The sequence below is a fragment of the Terrapene carolina genome, unplaced genomic scaffold (assembly GCF_002925995.2).
Source record: "Terrapene carolina triunguis isolate 2854851 unplaced genomic scaffold, T_m_triunguis-2.0 Scaffold192, whole genome shotgun sequence".
NCBI classification, from domain to species: domain Eukaryota; kingdom Metazoa; phylum Chordata; order Testudines; family Emydidae; genus Terrapene; species Terrapene triunguis.
Window position 1 is genome coordinate 15,460,062 of NW_020664543.1, and position 20,683 is coordinate 15,480,744.

Consider the following 20,683-nt stretch of genomic DNA (forward strand, 5'->3'; position numbering starts at 1 on the left):
GACAAGTGTGCACATCACCATAATCCCCTACCACACTTGAGGCTCTCAACAAAGGTGCCAAGAGACGGGATAAATTATAAATGGTCCACGGCGACTGAACTACCTGCTCAGGCCGAGGAGGTGGTCCCTGCTGGTCATGACTGAGGCATTGCAGCAGGGCAATACATGGAAAGTTTGCACTGGTTCAGCCCACGCTGTACCTGTTCTTGGTGGTGTGTGTACAGATCGCTAGGTGCTCTCACATGGGCCAGTGACTCCATAGAGATCCCTAAGGACTTCGCTGTTGCCAGGCTGTTGTACACGGAAGGTGCTTCAACACTATGGTGATAGGTGACAGCATAAAACCCAGAGAGAGAGAGATGGGCATAAGGAAAAGACCGTCCAGGCTCTGAAGGGCTCACAGCTGAAGTAATGGAAGACTTTAGGCTGTAGGGCTCTCAGTCGGACATAGTTAAAAATTCACACGCGAAGGGGTTATTTTTTTGTTTTGTTTTTTAAACTAGCTGCTGCCTGACTGGATGTATCTGACAATTTATATTTTTCCAGCCATTCATTTTTGGATTTTTAAAAAAGATTATAAATTACAAAATCCCCCGTCGTCTTCATAGAAAACGCCAGCTCAACCAGCGCTGCACCTGGGGCTGAACTCATGCTGTCTGGGATGACATGTTGTAGGAAGCTTTCTTCAGGGTCTCTAGAAAGAACTGCTCGTCTTCCAAGAAATCCCGGTCCTGCAGAGAAAGATGGGAAGGGCCATCACTGGTTGTGGCTGGACTCCCTGAAGGTAGAGTACAGATGCCCACATGCCTGGTAGATAATCACTGTCTTAGGAACTGACATATAAGGGAAGTATCAGAAGCAGTCAAAGCCGAGGCTTTGAGAGGTGAGTGCACCAGCAAGTACAGTTACTTACTTTGTTGTAACTGTGGTTCTCCAAAATGTCTTGTCTGTGTGGATCCCAGTTAAGGATGCATGAGGCACATGTGCACCTTGAATGGGATCCATACAGCCAACTTGAATAACCTTTCTTTCCTAGATAGGAACATGAGGATTCTAAGGGAACAAAGCAGAATCCCAATTTTGCAGGGGTGTTGGGGGAAGAGCAGGCGGGTGACTGGAGAATCTGGAGGGAGTGGGAACGTCAAAGCACCAGAAGAACTGGGATTAACCACCTTGATATAGCACCTTCCATCTGAGGATCTCAGAAAACTGGGTCTGGAGCAGTACATACACCCCACTCCAGTGGTGAATAAGGCTGTTAACTCGCAGCCCAAGTGGGGCAAGCCAACTAGGAGTTTTGACGATCTGGTTGTCCAAGAATTTATGGCTGTCATTGCTTCTGTTGTTCATCCACTTCTGCTTTAAGTGTATCAGGGAAACACCAGGATGTCTGTTCTCTAAAATGACCCTTTTGCAGCTTTACTGCCCAGCAACAACCTTCAGAGAAAAATCCATCCATTGGCAGGTGGCACTGAGCCCTCGCTTTCTCTCTTCCTGGGAGAGTCCGAATGGTTTCAAAGCCAAAGCCAAAGCCCAGCTCAGTAGCAGACCTGATGTTGGGTCCCTTTTACATCTGAGCAAATGCTACGGAACCTCATCTTACCCGCTCGGCTGTGTGCTTCAGCAGCACTAGTCTGGCATACAGCTCAGCGGGTCCCGCTCCTGCTGTGCCCTGGGTGCCCCCCGTACTGCCAGAGTTGTGCCAAGGAAAGTCTATAACAGGAGGGGGGAAATCTGCAAAGAAAGCACAATAGTGCAGAATACACACAAGGTTAGAGCAACGTGGGACATCTGTGTATTCTATACAGAGACACTCAGAGGGAGGCAGGGAAGTTGGACCCACTAAGCTTTCCTAGTATTATTGCTGTGCCCGTGTTTTCATGTCCTGGGGGAGCATGGCAGTCCCTCTTCCCAGCCTGGTCATACATTTATCAAACTCCACCTGAAAACCAGTTTGGTTTCTTGCCTCCACTCCTCCTATTGGAGACTGTTCCCCAACCCCTCTCCTCTGGTAGTTAGAAACCTGCTTCTAAATTTCCAGCCTAACTTTCCTCATGGCCAGTTTATTCCAGAGCCAATGTTGTCCTTTAGGTTAAATAGCTCTTCTTCCTTTCTGGGCTTCCCCCCGATGTATTTACAGAGAGCAATCACTGAGAACAACCACTCAAGAGCTGTTCTGTTGGCAGGTGTGAAGGAGCAGCTTACAGTGCGTGCTGGAGAGGCTCTTGGTTTGAGCACCTGGGTGTGGCACCCGGGGCTTGGTCAGGAACTGCACCGGGCTGTTCGGAAGCTCCTCTCGCAGCTGTTCAAGCTGTCTCCTTTGATGAGCCAGGTTCTGGCGCTCCTACCCGGCCCGAGGGGAGAGAGGGAGAAAGGCTGGTTTACTAGGGTCTGGCATGTTGCGGCACATAGAAAAAAAACGAGAGGGAAAGCGCGAGGATCTGATTGCCTGGTGCAGGTGCTGCTCCTGCTGCCTCAGCCGTTCCAGCCGCTGCTGCACGGTACCCAGCCTCGTCTGATGTTCTGACTCCACCTTCTTCGCCTCTAGCAGGGCTCTCTCCCCCTCCTCGTACTTCTGCGAGGACAGCTGGGGGACACAGCAACACAGAGCGTGAGTGGGGGGCGGGGGAGCAAGGGCGTGACGGCGCCCAGCCGGGAGGAGAAAGAGCCACGTAAGGGCCTCTGGAAACCCCGGCTCATTTTGTGTAGACCACGACATCCTGGACACTCCCATCCTCTGCTTACCCACCACGCTAGTAAGGCAGGTGCAGCAGCAGGGCAAGCTTCCACTAGGCCACCCCATTCATGGGTCTCAACCAGGACCTGGGGGATCTCTCAAGTATCGAGTGGGGTGCTCCATCTCCATGGTTTCTCTGCCAAGGCTTGTCCACTGGGAACTCAAGTGAGACCAAGTTCATTTCATGCAGGCCACCCAACAGCCACCAGATAGGAATGGCTCTTGGTTGCCAGGGACTTGGCCTGGATTTGAATCTGTGACAGAGGTGGAGGGCTCTGTATCCCATCTCCTACCTCCTGAGCCATCTGGGTACTCTCCTCCCCCTCCCCCACTATGGATCAGACACACAGATCCTTGTATTATGAAGCAGGTCTCTGTATCCCTTTTTTGTTTTAAAGTGCTAAATCACTAACAAACATTCATGTAAAGAACCATCGCTCCTGGCTGTTGATTTCTATAGCTCTTCAGCCAGAGATCCCCAAGTGTTTTATCGGGGGGGGGGGGAAATATCACTCTCCCCCATCACAGATGGAGAACCAAGGCAGAGAGAGATAATTGAGGTGCCCAAGGTCACCCGCAGGATGTCACTGGAAGAGCGGGGAACTGAAGTCCCATTCTCAAGCCCCTACACCACTGCTGCCTCCACTTCCTGCATGGCCTTTCCTGGATTCTAATGGGGAAGGATTGTGGGTGCATTGACTGCAAGGGGTTAAGAGAGGAGGAGTCGTCGTCCTTCCTACCTTGCTCATGCTGTCAATCTCCTCTGCCCTCTGTTTGACGTGCAAAGCGGCCGCATTAACCCTTTCCTTCTCGAGTCTCAGCTCCTGCCTCTCTTGCTCCACAGATTCCCTTTCTCTCGCCAGCTGCTCCTCCTTAGCCCTCAGCTCACTGGCCTTGATTTTCAGATCTGCTTGTTCCTAGGAAGAGAGCATCAATGGTGGCTCTATATCGGCTCCTCTCCCGAGCACTCAACCCAAGTGCTCAGAGAGATCCGTGATAGAAGAGCCCCCCAAACCCCTGGCCCACTGGAGGATTTTTCCCTGCTGTACGTTTACTAGAGCGCTGGCTTTGTTGTGCAGGGAAGGTCCCCAAGCATTAGCGTTCAGGTTGTTTCCTTTGCCCTGCCCAGACAGAACAGCTGGCTCAGGAATCTGGGCCAGTCAGAGGAAGGGTTGGAAGGTTTCCCTTCACCTACGTTATTCAGGGCTCCATGTCCCCCTACAGAAGACTCCTTCCTATGGCAGGAACACATGCTACAGGCAAAGTGCTGCATTGAGACTGCTGTGCTGCTCAACAACCCCCAGCTAGTGGGGTGGGACAACACTACGCACTGCACTCCTCCTTTCCCTGCCCTGGCAGCTACGTCCCTGATGCCGAGAACATGCACCAATACTGGTAATTTGTTGGCAGTAATATTATTAGCACTGAATTATTAGTCACCACCCAGGGATTTATAAAATACTCCGACAATCAGATCTGCTCTTACACTGCCATCATCTGTATACCTGGAGAGAGAGAGAGAGAGAGAGAGAGAGATTTCCGCATGGTGATGCTCAAAGGGGGTGGAGCAGGGACCACATGGAGCTGGGGGGGAGGATGCAGGAAGGAATTTACATCATTACCATGTGGAATCACTGAGTGGCTGGGGAGGAAACATGTCAGCAAAGCTCTGTCAGTCTGTCCAGCTGTTCTAGCCCATCAGCTGACAAAGCTGAATCCAAGCCCTGAAGGACTGAAACGGGAACATGCTTCGCCGGGGTACCTTTGCCAGGGTCATGATGGCCCCTTCCCTCTGGGAGTCTATCTGCAGGGCGCGGTCGACGTCACGCTCCGTCCGCTCCTTGCTCAGCTTCTGCTGTGTGTGGAACTCCGACCACTCCATGGCGAGCTTTCGACGCTCCTCCGCGCACTTCTGCATGACTGACTTCTGCTCCTCCAGCAAGACGTTCTGCGGGAGCAAAGTATGAGAGATGCAACCAAGTCCTCCAAACCAGAGAGATGTAGGGAAGGTTGGCTTGAGGTCACAGAGAGTACCCCTTCCACCAGGAAGAGTGGAAAAGGGGCTCCTTATGCTGCTCTTCAGACTGAAAAGGATTCCTGCTACTAAGATTCCCACTGCTGCTCCTGGGAACTGGGTATCATTCTTGTACCCAGACAGCAGAACCCCCTCCCACAACACGGCAATGAAGCAGAGGTAGTGACAGTAGATCTCACCACCCTGTGGTTTAAACAGGAGTGCTTTTCAGGAGGGGAGCGTTACAGCAATGGGTTTTAAAAGTACCGAGTGACTAGTACCCTCCACTTGACATTATTTTCCTGCCTTCAGCCACAATCGGTGGCTTTTCTCGCTCATGTGACCTAGTGTGTGTCATTGTTACTCTGTGCAACAACCAATGTCTGCCAAACCCGGACAAGCCTACCACCTTCCTGCTGACTCGTGCCATCCCAACGCCGCCTCTGTCACTCACGCTGTCGATCACTGTGCCGCATCTCTGGGAAGAGCAGATAGGTGCTACCCCAGCAAACACGAAATGCTCCAGGAGCACGTGCGCCTTGCCCAAGAGCGACAAGTGAAGTCTGACAGGCTCACATGCTGGCTTATGGTTCTGATTGAGCAGGAGGGCAAGATATTGCCAAGTGAAGCGTAGGGTATTGTGATGCCTCACTGAAGTCCCAAGTGGTTAATCTCTGAGTGGAACTGCTTCCCGCCCCCAAATCTTCTACTCCTATTAGGTTAATATCCTTGAGCTATGCTGAATTCTACGTGGATTTATTTCCATCCTGCCCTTTGTCCTCCAGCAAAAGGATTTTTCTCCTGGCCTTGATGCCATCCGAATGAATGCTACACAATGGGAACACTTCCTCCTTGAGACCATCACGTTCATTAAACATCATGACAACACCGGACCTTTGCCCGCTCCAGCTCTTCCCTCTCCATGGTCAGCTGCTGGGTCATCACCCTCCGCTGTTCCTCTAGCGAGCGCTGTAGAGATTCCACTTTGGATTGTTCTGCTGTCACCCTCCAGCGTTCCTAGAGCGCGGAGACGACAGCAGATGGGGGAGAGCAATGCCTGGGTTACGTAAGCCTATGGTACAATCATGCCTTAAGTTGAAGCAGATATTTTTCCACCACCACCTCCGTTTTCTTTGACTTCAGGGCAGGGCCTGAGCCTTGGAGGTTCAGGCCCTGCCCTGATTTTTCCCCCACCAAGCAGGAAGACAGTTTTTCACCTGTGGAAAAAAACTGGCCTCTCACCATGGCTGTCCGCAGGTTGAGGAGAGTTCCCATATTGGATACAGAACATGCAGGCCCCCTTTCCCCCCCCGTCAGAGCCGTTATCAAACAGAGGCTGAAGACACAGGTTGTCGGCCTTGCCTCACCTGCTCCAGGAGACGAGTTTGCTCACTCAGCCTGGCCTCCATTTTTGCGATGACCTCCTGCAGCCGGCTCCGCTCCTCCTCCATGTCCCTCTGCTGTCGCGTCAGTCTGTCCTGCAGCACTGAGGGGAGAAAAACCACCGTGCAGCAAACTGCAGCCATTCACAGGCTAATCCCACAGTCCAGCGCAAGCCACCATTGTGTCCGTCTTGCAAAAAAGTTGCAGGGCCGGATCCTCAGCTGGTTTAAACCAGTGTCACTCCAATGGTGCTGTGCTGGTTTACGACAGCTGGGAACTGACCCTCAGTCCCAGCTAGCTGGGATAGATCCTCCGCTGGGATTGCTGTCTGGCTACAGGACATTCCCGGGGAGCCGCTTTCAGCACAGAGGATCTTTGGCGCAGTTGTCTTGCGCAGGTACAGCCCTGGACAAGGCAATGTTCTTTTCGGAAAGGTAAGTGCATAGGAGAGCCACAGATGGGAACATCTGCTGGAGTGGATGGATGATCTTGTGATTAAGACACTGAACAGGGATCTGGGTCCAGTTCTCTGCCACAGACTCCATATGTGCTTTTGGGCAAGTCACTTAATCTCTCTCTGTGCCTCAGTTCCCTATGTGTAAATGGGACAGGGATCATCTTGCTCTCTGTTTGTACAGTACCTAGCACAATGGGGCCTGGTCCATGATTAGGGCTCATAGATGCTTCCACAATACACATCTCCTTTTGGACTGTAAATTGTTTGGGGCAGTGACTGTGTGTGTGCATACAATGGAGCTCTGATTGAGGTTGGGGCCCCTAACTGCTACTGTAATAAATAACCATGACCGTGATTGCTAGAAAAAATAAAAAGCAGGTACCCCTGAGCTGTTCGTCCCGTTGACGGGCTCCAATCTCGAGCTCCTGTGACGTGTTGTGGTGAGTAGCCTCCACCTTATAAGAGAGGTCACTCAGGTTACTGGAAAACTTCTCCATCTGCTCAATGACGCCGTTCAGAGACCTGCAAGAGGAAGGGGTGGGGCCACAGTTACGTGGTAGCTGCATCGGTTCACACTGGGTTCACATTTTCAACGTTATCCTCATGTGACAAGGGGCTAGAAAGTTTTACTTTAAAACAAAACCTTAGATTCTGAGCCCAACCTGTGGCTTCCGCAGCAGGTTCCCTGGGCAATAAATATGCACCGCCTTGCCTAGGAGCTTGAGTGGATACGATAGCTTTGTCCTGAAGCTCTCCTGCTCAGTTAACCCCTTCCCTCGGTAGCAGCAAAGGACAGGAGCTGCTTTTTCTCAGGCGTAAACAAAGCTCATTTATTGACTGACAGAGCTTGAGAGACGGTGAGGGCAATTTACTTGCTGAGCCAGTGGCTTCTGTGCAAACACATCACCAATTTAGGTGTTCTCCCTTTGGTTGGGATCCACCCAACACCCCAGCCCTGCCTTCCCCTGCAGACAGCCCTCTGCTTGGGGACTGTGCCCATAGATTCTGAGGCCAGAAGGGACCACTGTGACCATCTAGTCTGGGTGCGTGAGACTATTCCCCAGCCGTCCCACGGAGGGCTGTCAGGTTTATGGTGCATGCTGTGAGAGAGCATCCCAGCTCTGTAGCAGCTCTGTTTTTCAGAGACTCTCCGAGCCCTGAAGGGAAGAAGCAACCTACTCAGCTGCTTGTTCTTCTGCTTCAGAACCGGAAGAGGAACCCAACCTCCATCACAGTCTACGTGGGGTGGGTGGGGAGCTGAAGGACGAAGGCAAGGAGGCCGTGCTGGGTGGCAGCCGGTACCTGGTATGGGAAGTAGCACTGGTTACCGCGTCAATCTCCTGATCTTTCAGTCGTTTCAACCTCTGTAGCTGCTCTTCGTGGTCTTTGCGCATCTCCAGAATGGACGCCCTGTAGGACCCAGAGGGGAGGAGCCCGTTAACCAGGTCTAGTTATTTACATTCCCTGCAGCCTATGCCGCAGTCAGCGCTCAGACACATGGCCCTCGTTGCCACAGCAAGAGCCCAGAGAAACACACAGCGAGAGCTGAACGGGAGCAGCTGGCTGATCTCGGCCCCCGGCTGTGGGCGATGGTGGATGGTCACTGGATAAGCTCGTGGAGACAACTCATTCCTAGAGGAAATCTGCTGATTCCTGCCCAGGCATGAGCAGAGGAGTGGATGGGGGAGAATAATGGCTGGGAACCCCAAAGGACCCTACGCAGGTGCAAGTCCCTGTGCCCTGCAGTGACAGTCCCACGCGTACCTGCCAGGTGGAGCCCGTGCTCAGAGGCCTGCTGCCTGCCGGGGAGAGTAGCTGAGCCTCCTCACAAGCAGATGCAAATGCTCGTGGCTAAGCTGCATAACTCAGGAGATCGGGACAAACCTTTAATCACTTCCCACCAGGGCTGGGGTTATTTCACACCGTTGCACTAGCCTGACTTTTCCTGACACACGATCTCAGCCGGGCCCATTTTCCTGTCTGCTCAGACAAGGATTCAATATCTTTCCAAGAGCTTCGGCCCCTTCAGGAGGTGAATAATGTTGGACCCCAGATGCCTCCTGCCAGGCTGGCTGTCCCCTCCCCTAGCCCTCCTTACCGCTGCAGCTCCCGCAGCCTCTCCACCTCCTGGACCTTCTCCTGCTCCAGCTCTGCCAGCCTGCGCTGCTGCTGTGCCAGGAGCTCCGACTTGGCCCGCTCTGTGCTTTGGCAGTGGGACAGGTACTGCGCCGCCAGTTCCTCGTTCTCCTGCCGCAGCCTCGCCTCGCGCTGACGGGAAGATTCCTCCATCACCTTCACACGGCTCCTGAGGAGAGACACGGAGGCTGGAGGAGCTGTTTGCACGGTGCCCGCTGGGCTGGGGCACTAATGGGTGGTTCTGATCTGAACTATGGCGCTTAGGGGCCAACTTTCAAATGCAGGACCCTAATTTAAGTGCCAGTTTAGGTGCCTGCTGCTGATTTAATAGTAAATAAATAATAATACCCAGCTCTTTATATTTTTGTATATATAGTATGTAGCACTTTTCATCACTAGATCTCAAAGCACTTCACAAAGGGGATCAAATCCCCTTTTACAGATTGGGAAACTGAGGCACAGAGCTGTGAAGTGTCGTGCTCAGTCACACGGCATGTCAGCAGGAGATCTGGAAGTAGCACCCTGATGCCCGGTCCCCTGCTCCAACTCTAAGCTGGGCCAAGTGCTGTAAGTGGGGCAATACACACCCCAGGAACGCTGTGCATCAGGCAGGACCCTGAGTGCGGGGCAAAGGCCCACATCACTGGTGTGCATGTACCTGGGGTGTAGGCCCACAATACCTGTGTGCATTTTCAATGAGCTCCAAGTCTTCCTGATGACGCTGCTGTAGACTCTCCAGGAGCAGCTTCTGTTGATTCCTCTCCAGCTCCAGCTTCCGCACCTGATGTGGAAAGTCACCAAGATGGGCTAAAGAAAACCCTGCTTGGCTGGGGTGAGACACTGTACCCCATGTGACACCCTGGAGCCCATGCTCACCACTTCTATAGGATGATGATATAGTCTGTACAAAGTATGCCTTGTGAGGTATCATTTGAAAATGCATAATCTACTGTACATCATTGTCATGTTAAAATGTGCGTATCAGCATTGTACATGGAGCTATGAGATTTTACTTAGGATTGTTACTGAAATATACTGTAGTTCTGGGTAACTGAGTACTGTAGTTCTTGATGCCATATGAATTAATGCCACATAATGGGAACAGTTCCTTCTTGAGACCATCACTTTCATTAAACAGACCATTTTCTCAAAGACAAAGGCCCACAGGCACGCCAGGCAGGTGCTAAAAGACCATTACTTGTTCAATTAGAAATTCACCAGCAGGGGAATTATAAACAAAGTATTTACAGTTCATCTGAAGGACAGCTGGCAGGGCACATATGCAATAGAACTGCATGGCTCCATGTCCCAGTGTAACCCACACACCTCCTGGGTGTGGTGTTCTGTCCCATCTAGTGACACTGAGACCACTTAGAGAGAGAGGGAGAGAAAATGAGTCTGCTCTAGAGCCTTAGATAATAGCCAGTTGGCTCTTAGCTCATGCGGTAGAGGCTCGTGCACTAAGCTCCAGAGATCCCAGGTTCGATCCCGCCCGCCGACGACCGGGGTTACACCCTCAAGGACTTTTCCAGTGAAAAGGGTCAGGATATAAGAAGGGGGGGAAAAAGGCATCTGGCCACCTCTCCTCCCTCATCTCTACTTATGGCAGCAAGATCATTTGAAAGACAAAGAACCATAATTGAACTGGGGGGGAGTGGTCCAAACTGGAAAGCTTCCCAGTGAGCATGGACTGCTGAAAGTTTTGGGTCAGAGAAATCCTTTTGCTTTCAAATCTGATTTAACTTGGTAACATTTAGGTCAGAAAATAGCTTGCGTATTTCTCTTTTATTTCTTTTGTAACCAGTTCTGACTTTTATGCCTTTACCGCTTATACTCACTTAAAATCTCTCTCTCTCTTTAGTTAATAAACTTGTTTTATTTATTTTATTACCTAAACCAGCGTGTTTTGATTGAAGTGTTTGGGGAGTCTCTACTCAGGTTAACAAAGGCTGGTGCATAATCATTCCCGTTGATGGAATAACAGACTTTTCACGAGCTTGCACTGTTTGGGGGTGGGGGGTCCTGAGCAGTGCCAGAAGCACATTCCTGGGGCACAAGGCTGGGGAATTTGCTCTGTGTGTAGTTCGTGAGTGGCTGGGAGAGCATTCCTGCTAATGGCTGCGTGTGAACAGAGCCTGGAGCGGCTGCTTGTCACTAGCAAAGCAGCGTAAAAGGCACCCTGGGCTGGAGAGTTAAAGGGACCCAGTGGTTCAACAGTCCAGACTGTACCCTCGGGGATGTCAGCCGGCTTGCAGTCAGGCCCCCGCAGAGCAAACCAGTGCACATGGAGGATGTCAGCATTCACCCTTAGTGCAGGGGTAGCTCACGGGCTGGCAGCCAGCAAGTGTGCACAGAAAGCAGGAATCTTGAGGCTTTACTACGAGGGGTGTGGCTAGAACATCTCTGTGAGCCCTCCCTGTGGCCCTCAGCAGACAGACTCTCTGTTACCTACTCAGTTCCTCTCTCTGGGCAGGGATGAACCATGTCTCTGGCACCCCTAATCCTGCTGCCCTTTGGAGCGCAGGTATTTCCTTCCTAACTGTTCCTATCACAACCCAGTATGATCACTCCTAGCTTGGCCCCAGTGGGAAGACTGGTGCGAATACAGAGAGACCAATCCTGCCTCTGTCCTCAGCCCAGCAGGCTGGGTCCCTCACCTGGCTCTCCAGCTCGGCGAGGCGAGTCTGGGCACTCAGCAGCTCCACCTGGTGCCCTGCCGCATTCTCCCTCAGCTGTGCCCGCAAAGCCACCAGCCTCTTCTCGTACTCACTGGCATTCAGCAAGCTCAGGGCCAGGGGCTCGGCCTCCAGGAGCTGCAAGGGGAGAGCACCGAGGGGTGGGGAGACAAAACCAAGCCCTTTTAGAATGAAGAGTGGCAGAAGCACCCTGTCAGCCCAGCAGGATGCAGTGTCATCCTCTGCAGAAGCCACGCCCTGTCCTCACCTGCTGCGGCAGTAGAACCTGCTGGAGAGGAGCCCCAGACACGGCAACCTGCAATGAAACAAGGAAAAGCTCAGCCACCTTCTCCTCTTAAAGACCTCCACCCCTGTGGGGAACATCTTAACTCTATTGAGCCTGGGAAACCCCTACAATGGCTGCCATTAATTCTGGTCCTACTTTGCGCCCCTCCTCTAGGCTTGCCAATCCTTCTCTGATCTTACCCCGCTGCAAATCTGGATCCTTTCTCCCAGAAGAATACCTCTGTATGACACCTCCAAAGGGTCCTGTCCCAGAGGGCAGCATGGACAGGACAGGAGACTTCCAACTTGCCCCAGAGCAGGCAATGGAACAGACTCGGTGTTTAGTTTGGTCTTATTGCTTGAGATGGGCTCAGGAGTAATAGGATAAATTCCTTTTAATTAAAACACACAACCCCACAATGGAGGGCAGGAAATGAAAAGGACCCAGAAGGGCTAGCTTCAGCTTCTCAGTGAGGCTTAAAAGCTAAGTAAGGATTGTGGGACACACTCATTTTTAATAACTTTGATAATTTCCCCCCTTAAATTGCTAAAAAATACATAAATTTTAAACACACACACACACACACACACACACACACCCCTCAAAACTAAGAAAACCTGGCAATGTAAAACCCAATAATTAGCTAGAATCCAAGTCTCATTATTAATTACTACACTCACACGTGTATTCTGAGCACTTCCAGTCAAGAGCCTCAAAGCATTTTGTAAACACTAATTAAAACCTCACAGGACTCCTGGGAAGGAAGGAAGGGTGTGTTATTTCACCCCTTCTACTGCTGAAGAAACGGAGGCATGGAGAATATGTGACTTACCCGAGGTGACATTATATAGCCAATCAGTGAGACAGCAGGGAGCAGAACCCAGACTCCCGATTCCCACTTCTACTCCTGCATTTTAGCCACTGAAAAATGACTGTACAGGTAGGGGTGTATTATCCCCAATACACCGTGATCGGTGTTGTAACATCTCACACCTACCTGAGTTAGTGTGGGAAACCCCAGACCCTCTGGAAGTCCTTGGAGAGAAGCTGCAGGTGGTGAAAATTCAAACATTTAACACTCAGACATGGCAGTGGATTTAGGCATTTTCAGTGTGAAGAGCGGTGAGACAGTAGCATTGGAAGCCTGGCAGAAATACATGAAGCCCTTCCACATCTAACCATAGGTGTGCTGCTTCAGCATGAGGAGGACATGCTAATGTCATAAGAGCTCCAGCCACTGAAACAGTGGGGGGCAGATACTCCAGACTACATGGCCAGAGTGGAGCCAGGAGGGGCTGGAAGGTCGTCTAGGCACTAAAGAAAGATGCATCTTTAATGAAACCCTTGGACCCCACAAGTGCCTCCTTGAATGCTTTATGCACATTCGTCCCTTCACCTGCCTTGCTACATCCCTGCCAAGAAGCTGACTGGGGCAGATTTCTACTCCATGCATATGGACGGACTGACACATGGCAGGTGCTCGATATGCAGCACTGGCCTGATTTTCATCCACCCCCCCACCCCAAATCACTAGGACCCGCAAGTGCCCAGCACCTCTAGGAAATCAGGCTATACTGTACTACTTGCGTCCAAGGACCCAGGCAAGCAGTGCAGGTCCTGGCAGGGTCAGCAAGCTCTCCCCTTCCAACCCAAGGGCCACCATTTCTGCACTCCCCCCCCCCTCGAACTCCTTCCTGCTTGGCCAGCCTCATCATCGTGCTCACCCTCCAGACAGGAGGCAGATTATTGACCTCATGCGAGACTGAACCAGCTGTCATCACCCTCCATGCGGAAGCCCAGTGCGTTTCCTCTGTGACATGCCAGCCCTCCGCCAGTACTGAGAGAAAGGGGCATCTGGCTCCCACAGCCTGCACTGCTGCCCTTAAGGCACACAACTGACCACACGCATTTGGTTTGAACCCTTCACGTTATGTGCTCCTTCCAGGCTCCAACCCAACATCACCTGGCCACCTAAATGGGAAATACCTCCCACCCCCATTGGCTTTGATTTCATCCCTTTGACACACGACTGAGGCCACTGTCTGCTACTTCCCGACTGCGTAATGTCCAACCTCTTTTAATACAGTAGTAACTCAGCGTTACGAACACCAGAGTTACCAACTGACCGGTCAACCACACACCTCATCTGGAATAGGAAGTACATAATTGGGCAGCAGCAGAGACAAAAAAAAAACCAAAACGCAAATACAGCACAGTACTGTGTTAAATGTAAACTACTAAAAAAATAAAGGGAAAGTTAAAAAAAAAAAGATTTGACAAGGTAAGGAATCTGTTTCTTGTGCTTATTTCATTTAAATTAAGATGGTTAAAAGCAGCATTTTTCTTCTGCATAGTAAAGTTTAAAGGCTGTGTTAAGTCAATGCTCAGTTGTAAACTTTTGAAAGAACCATAATGTTTTGTTCATAGTTACAAACATTTCAAGAGTAACGAACAACCTCCCTTCCTGAGGAGTTTGTAACTCTGAGGTTCTACTGTAGATTTCATGGAGAAAAGTTACACATATGAGCCAACAGGGGGCAGTGCTCTGTAACAGCTGGCACGGAGATGGGAATAACGGAGTGGCTGCAGATGGCTGACGGTTACCCATGTCCTCACGTCCTTGCACTGCATGCTGTGTGACAGGGGGTGGGTAGGACAATGAGGGTATGTCTTCACAGCAACTAGACACCCGCGGCTGGCCCGTGCCAGCCACCTTGGCTCAGGCTGTGGGGCTGTTTCATTGCAGGATCCTAGAGCCTGGACTCCAGCTAGAGCCCAGATGTCTACACAGCATTGACACAGCCCTGCAGCCCAAGCCCTGCGAGCCTGAATCGGCTGGCACAGGGCAGCCGTGGGTTTTTCTTTGCTATGTAGACATACCCTAAGGGGCTAACACCAGGATGCAAAGCGGCGAAGGGATGAGGTTGAATGTTTAGGTGGGGTAATCCAAGGAGGTGAGAGGACTGTGGAAGTGGAGGATGAAGAGCAGAGGTGATTGAGGAAGACTGAGGACTAGTTATCGTACTGCTAGCGTGTCAAGGAAAGCATGGATGCACAGGTCTGGCCCTTCCTCAACACCAGAGAAGCCATGGAAAGAACCTATGCCAGACACTAAACTAGCACCCATGGGCTGTAATTGGAGAGGACTCTGTCCACACTCAGAGCGTGTGGGGGTGGCAGGGGGCGGAGACCTGTCAGGATCTGACCCCTTCCCACCGAGACAGAGAGAGAATACGAACATGTGATCAGCCACACATCCATCTACCATTAATTTGTGGGACAAGCCTCAAAGGTCCCTACAGACATCACAGCAAATATGTTAGGGCTTTTTGGATTTCATAATGAGACCTTTTTGATACACGACCCGAAAGCCTTGCTAGGCCCATCTTTTCCCCATTTTCATCTCACCTTCAAGGGCAATGATGCAACGATCATTTCACTTTAAAAGATACAACTTTGTATTCCCCATCCAGGGAGAGAGAGTAGAATTTGGGAATCCTCTAGGTTACACAATGTCTCTCTATGGCTCCTGATCACTCAGCTAGGTGCGTCAGCAGTGTGTGTTGCCTCCCCAATAGCTGGGCCGATTTGGGATGTGAAACATACCGGCATTACTGGTGTCTCCTTTCCTGGACTCAGATGTAAGAGATGAGGCTTGTTTCTGAGTGGTTAGCCATGGAATGGGATACCTGTGGGATGCATAGAGTAGATAAGTAACTAGGAATGCCATTATATCCCCACAGCAGGGCACGTGAGAGAGAGATTAAAGGCGTATTTTCCAGTTAACATGCATCGCTTTTGTAAGAAGAGAGTTTCACAAAACATCCGATCAGCAGTTTTGTACAGCACCAGGCCTACGGATTCCTGCACGTGGAGTCACAAAGGGGTGGTGTTCAAAGTTCAAAAATTGGAGGTGTCAATCCAAGGTGATTTTTCTTTAAAACATACTGCACCCGATCTCACTGTTCACGCACATCGCAGATTTATAACAATCAAAAGCCACCACAAAGTTCTCTTCCTGCCTACCCTCATGCAGAGTGGACTGACTTAAATAAAAATGATTTAGATAAGTAACCAGGAAATCAAAGCATTTAAAACCATCCATTTATATCAGGAAACTTTGAATTAATTAATTAATTTTAATTCAAAGTTTTACATTTGTATTTCTTCGTTATTTTCCTAAAGAAAAGCTGATTCTCATTGGTTGGTAACCATTCAAACATATTGAATTGCATAGGCTTCACTCTAAATTTGGTGCTTCTTTTTGCCACACAAGAGGATGCCCTCTATCTGTACACATGTAGTTAAGCAATTATATAGCTTAAACTTACATTTATTCAGAGAGTCTTCATTTTTACATTTCTTTATTATGTTAGAAAATGGTGAATGATGCATTACTTATTTATTAGCCGATGATTAATTTTTTTACTTGTGATTTGTATCAAGCTCTGTTTGGATGGAAATTTAAATTTAATTAAAAATGTACAAAACCAGAATTTTAATTGGTTTTAATTTAATAAAATGACCTTAAATGTGCTGGATACATAAGAATTTTTTTTTTTTTAATCACAACATATTTTGCATTTCAAACTAACTAATGTATTAAACAAAGCAAGTATTATCTGTATTTAGTGAATTCAATTGATGGTTTCTGGTCACCATGTCCTGCAAGATTTTAGAACTAGTAGATCTCATTGTCTCAACACCTAGTTTTTATTCCTAGATTGAAAGAGGAAAACAAGTTTTCTGTTTTTTCAACTCCCAAAAGTTGAAAGTTTATTAACTTTGAATGAACTAGTCATTGAACTAAACTAGTTGAATAATCTGAAATGAAGAAAATATTCTCTCTGGGCTACACTGCTGTCAAAAGCTGGTTTAGCATTTCAACAAACTCTGGTTCCCTGCGCTTAGCCAGTGATTTCCACCAGTTCAGTGGTCTTTCTTTAAAATTTGACAACAAATATGTACTGCTTACTTATGTTTATATTTAATGTAAATTATTTTAATAAATTATAAGAAGTTTAGGCACTAACATAAATGACCAATTTCACATTTAATTTTAAATGGGTTTATTTTAAAAAATAAATATGCATTTAACGTAAATCAAAAACATCTGATTTAAGTTTAAAAATCCGATTTAAATAAAAAAAAATTTTTTTTTTTAATCATTGTTTTTTATTTACCCCATTTCAACCCCCAACACTTTCATGTCTGACACCATTTTAATTCATTTCAGCAGTTCCTGTTGAAAAGGCAGATTAGCAGGTATAGCTATAGTGAAGTCATACCCTGCGTCTTCCATCCTGGTGGACTTATCTTCTGGGACAGCAGACCGCTGAAGTTCTCTCACAGAGGGAGCTGGTTGGCTGAAAACAAGAGTCACTTATATGAAAGAGCAAAGAATATGAATATAAATGGACAGTGAGGGGGGCCACAATCCTCCAGTGTCAGCTACAACTCTATCTTGCAACCTCAAAGACAATGAAGGTCTCCCTTCTGTCAAAAGCAATCTCCTCCTCCTAACAGAGCTATGGAAGTATTCAGCATTCACTTGGTTTGAAACATTTAGGCCTGATCTACACTACAGAGTGAGGTATCAGAGGGGTAGCCGTGTTAGTCTGGATCTGTAAAAAGAAACAAAAGAGTCCTCCGGCACCTTATAGACTAAAAAATGTATTGGAGCATAAGCTTTCGTGGGTGAACATTACACTACACTACAATGTTGCTCCCGCCGATGTCAATTGCCCACTACACCAATTTAATAACTCCACCTCCGCGAGAGTAGTAGTGCATCCGAAGAAGTGGGTTGTAGCCCACGAAAGCTTATGCTCTAATAAATTTGTTAGTCTCTAAGGTGTCACAAGTACTCCTGTTCTTTTTGCGGATACAGACTAACACGGCTGCTACTCTGAAACCAGTGCTTAGGTCGATGTAGTTAGGTCGATGCAGTGTCAATGTAGACACTGTAAAAAGCAACAGAGGGTCCTGTGGCACCTTTAAGACTAACAGAAGTATTGGGAGCATAAGCTTTCGTGGGTAAGAACCTCATTCTTCAGATGCAAGTAATGGAAATTTCCAGAGGCAGGTATAAATCAGTATGGAGATAACGAGGTTAGTTCAATCAGGGAGGGTGAGGTGCTCTGCTAGCAGTTGAGGTGTGAACACCAAGGGAGGAGAAACTGCTTCTGTAGTTGGAAAGCCATTCACAGTCTTTGTTTAATCCTGATCTGATGGTGTCATATTTGCAAATGAACTGGAGCTCAGCAGTTTCTCTTTGGAGTCTGGTCCTGAAGTTTTTTTGCTGTAAGATGGCTACCTTTACATCTGCTATTGTGTGGCCAGGGAGATTGAAGTGTTCTCCTACAGGTTTTTGTATATTGCCATTCCTGATATCTGACTTGTGTCCATTTATCCTCTTGCGTAGTGACTGTCCAGTTTGGCCAATGTACATAGCAGAGGGGCATTGCTGGCACATGATGGCATATATAACATTGGTGGATGTGCAGGTGAATGAGCCGGTGATGTTGTAGCTGATCTGGTTAGGTCCTGTGATGGTGTTGCTGGTGTAGATATGTGGGCAGAGTTGGCATCGAGGTTTGTTGCATGGGTTGGTTCCTGAGTTAGAGTTGTTATGGTGCGGTGCGTGGTTGCTGGTGAGAATATGCTTAAGGTTGGCGGGTTGTCTGTGGGCGAGGACTGGCCTGCCTGCCAAGGTCTGTGAAAGTGAGGGATCATTGTTCAGGATGGGTTGTAGATCACTGATGATGTTCACACCTCAACTGCTAGCAGAGCACCTCACCCTTCCTGATTAAACTAACCTCGTTATCTCCATACTGATTTATACCTGCCTCTGGAAATTTCCATTACTTGCATCTGAAGAAGTGAGGTTCTTACCCACGAAAACTTATGCTCCCAATACTTCTGTTAGTCTTAAAGGTGCCACAGGACCCTCTGTTGCTTTTTACAGATTCAGACTAACACAGCTACCCCTCTGAATGTAGACACTGTGTTGCTTACATCAGACTGTTCCGGCTGTCAGCCACGGGCACCGGGGCTCTGGCTGTCAGTGCCCCACACTGACAGCCGGAGCAAGCACTCCTGGTGAGGACACGTACCACCGACAGAAGGAGCTAGTGTGGACATACAAAAACGATTTAATTACTGCGGTGGCTCTGCGTCGACGTCGATTAAATCAACTTAATTTCGCAGAGTAGACTTGTCCTTAATTGCAAAGACTGAAGGAGCAAATGCACACAACAGTAAACTGTGACTATACACTACCAAGATACTTCACTTTTGTCCGACAGGCTCTTCCTAATTACAGCCATCAATCCTGCTTCGGGCAGCACAAGCCATAGCCAATTTGTTCTCAGCCATAACTCTACGTTCACAAAGATTTTGCCTGGGAATTTCCTTAGTTTTCTTATAATTTTTTTATGCTTGTTGTTAATCTTATTATTTATATTACCATAGCGACTACAGTCATATAACTGAAAAAGAGTGGAGGGACTTTGCTTGTAAGTTCCGAGCAAAGGCCAAGAGTTATTGAATCAGAAAAAGGCAGAAGAGAAAACAGAATTGGTTTGAATTTTTGGTGGTTTCTGGATCATTGACCCAGGCTTCCCGGAGTAAATCACTGTAGCCTTTACACAGTTACAATGGCAGCCTGCGTAATGTCCCTTGCAGCTGCAATGAAAGGCAGCACGGTCTGGACTCCGCATTGACCTGGAAACTAGGAAGTCCTACGCTCTTATCCCACTTCTATTTCTGTAGGCAAAAATAGTCACATTTGGGTGCCTAAAGTTAGGCCCTTAAAAATGGCCTGATTTTTAGAGGTGCTGAACCCTAGCGACCCCCAGTGAAGCCAGTGGGAGCTGCAGGAGCTCTACACCTCTGAAAAGCAGCCCACTGGCATGTCTTTACCTGGTAACAGTAATGGTGTCCACCTCGTTGTCCTGTCTCAGGGAGCCCGAGGGCCCAGACCTTTTCTCCTTGACCTTCCCCTGCAACTGGGATTTCTTTCTAGACAAGGCGTCATTCAGCCAGCTATCCTCCTCCTCCTCAAGTGGTCTGGGTTTAGCTGCTGCTTCCTCTGCAGCTGACTTTGTCCCAGGAAGGAGCTGGCTGGCTGGGCTGGGCTGCTTGGTGGCTGAGGAGCTGGATGGCGTGTTCAAAGGGGCTGCCGCGGGACTACCTTTGGCGGCGTCCTTGGCTGGAGATGGAGGGTCCAAATCGATAAAGTCCTCATCTTTCAAGCCCAGCCAGTCAGCGCCAGTCTTACTGCCTCGCATGGGGCTCGTGGTGGATGGCGTGGTTGGTTTGGACCTTTGGTCCATTTTCAGTTCATTGATATTCTCTGCTGAAAACCTGCAACGGGAGCGAGAGACAGACACACAAAGCTGAGAGTGTTAGGACTTCGGCAGCTCCCTGCTGGGAGGCAGCATGGCCCAGTGATTAGTGTGGCAGACACAGGCAAGCATCATATATAAACACATACCTGACAGATTGTCGTCTTGACTGCAGGCCCTCGGGTGTGGAGGCCAGGGTGGGCTGGTAGGCCCCGAAGGTGAAATCCTCATTGCCCCAAATGGTTTCCTTATCTGTTTAGAGAAGTGGAGACTAAAGTCAGTCCCCAGGAGGCAAGCAGGCTGCATCACCACACACTCACATGCTCTCGCTTTTGTCTGTTGTTTGGGAGTTTCACTGTAATTCGCTTAGGCCCTGCCTACACTAGAAAAGTTGGCTGGTCTAGCTATACTGGTATTGCTATGCTGGCAAACCAGTACAGAACATACCCTATGCCCACACCCTACTGCAACTATCTCTGTACAAGGTATGTCCTGTAAGGTATCATTTGAAGGCTCATAATTTGCTGGTCAATACTGTCTTGATAAAATATGCGTGGCAACATTGTATGTGAAGTTATCAGATTTCCCTGTAAGCTTAAAGACTAACAGATTTATTTGGGCATAAGCTTTCGTGGGTAAAAACCTCA

At 49.0% G+C, this 20,683-nt stretch overlaps 1 protein-coding gene across 1 annotated transcript in view; it reads right to left on the reverse strand.

The window, feature by feature from the left end:
* Positions 1–344: 344 nt before the first annotated feature.
* The window catches only part of FBF1 (Fas binding factor 1), a 33,227-nt gene continuing 12,888 nt past the window's right edge, over positions 345–20,683 (reverse strand). The window contains exons 14-32 of the mRNA XM_026654522.2: positions 20,186–20,288; positions 19,612–20,055; positions 16,977–17,054; positions 15,295–15,377; positions 12,686–12,735; positions 11,671–11,718; positions 11,385–11,540; positions 9,408–9,508; positions 8,690–8,896; positions 7,894–8,001; positions 6,974–7,113; positions 6,119–6,237; positions 5,646–5,768; positions 4,500–4,685; positions 3,478–3,654; positions 2,450–2,587; positions 2,206–2,344; positions 1,604–1,734; positions 345–731 (exon numbers count right to left, since the gene is read on the reverse strand). Coding sequence (XP_026510307.1) covers positions 648–731; positions 1,604–1,734; positions 2,206–2,344; positions 2,450–2,587; positions 3,478–3,654; positions 4,500–4,685; positions 5,646–5,768; positions 6,119–6,237; positions 6,974–7,113; positions 7,894–8,001; positions 8,690–8,896; positions 9,408–9,508; positions 11,385–11,540; positions 11,671–11,718; positions 12,686–12,735; positions 15,295–15,377; positions 16,977–17,054; positions 19,612–20,055; positions 20,186–20,288 — 2,615 coding nt within the window. The 3' untranslated portion in view covers positions 345–647. The remainder of the gene's footprint in view (positions 732–1,603; positions 1,735–2,205; positions 2,345–2,449; positions 2,588–3,477; positions 3,655–4,499; positions 4,686–5,645; positions 5,769–6,118; positions 6,238–6,973; positions 7,114–7,893; positions 8,002–8,689; positions 8,897–9,407; positions 9,509–11,384; positions 11,541–11,670; positions 11,719–12,685; positions 12,736–15,294; positions 15,378–16,976; positions 17,055–19,611; positions 20,056–20,185; positions 20,289–20,683) is intronic.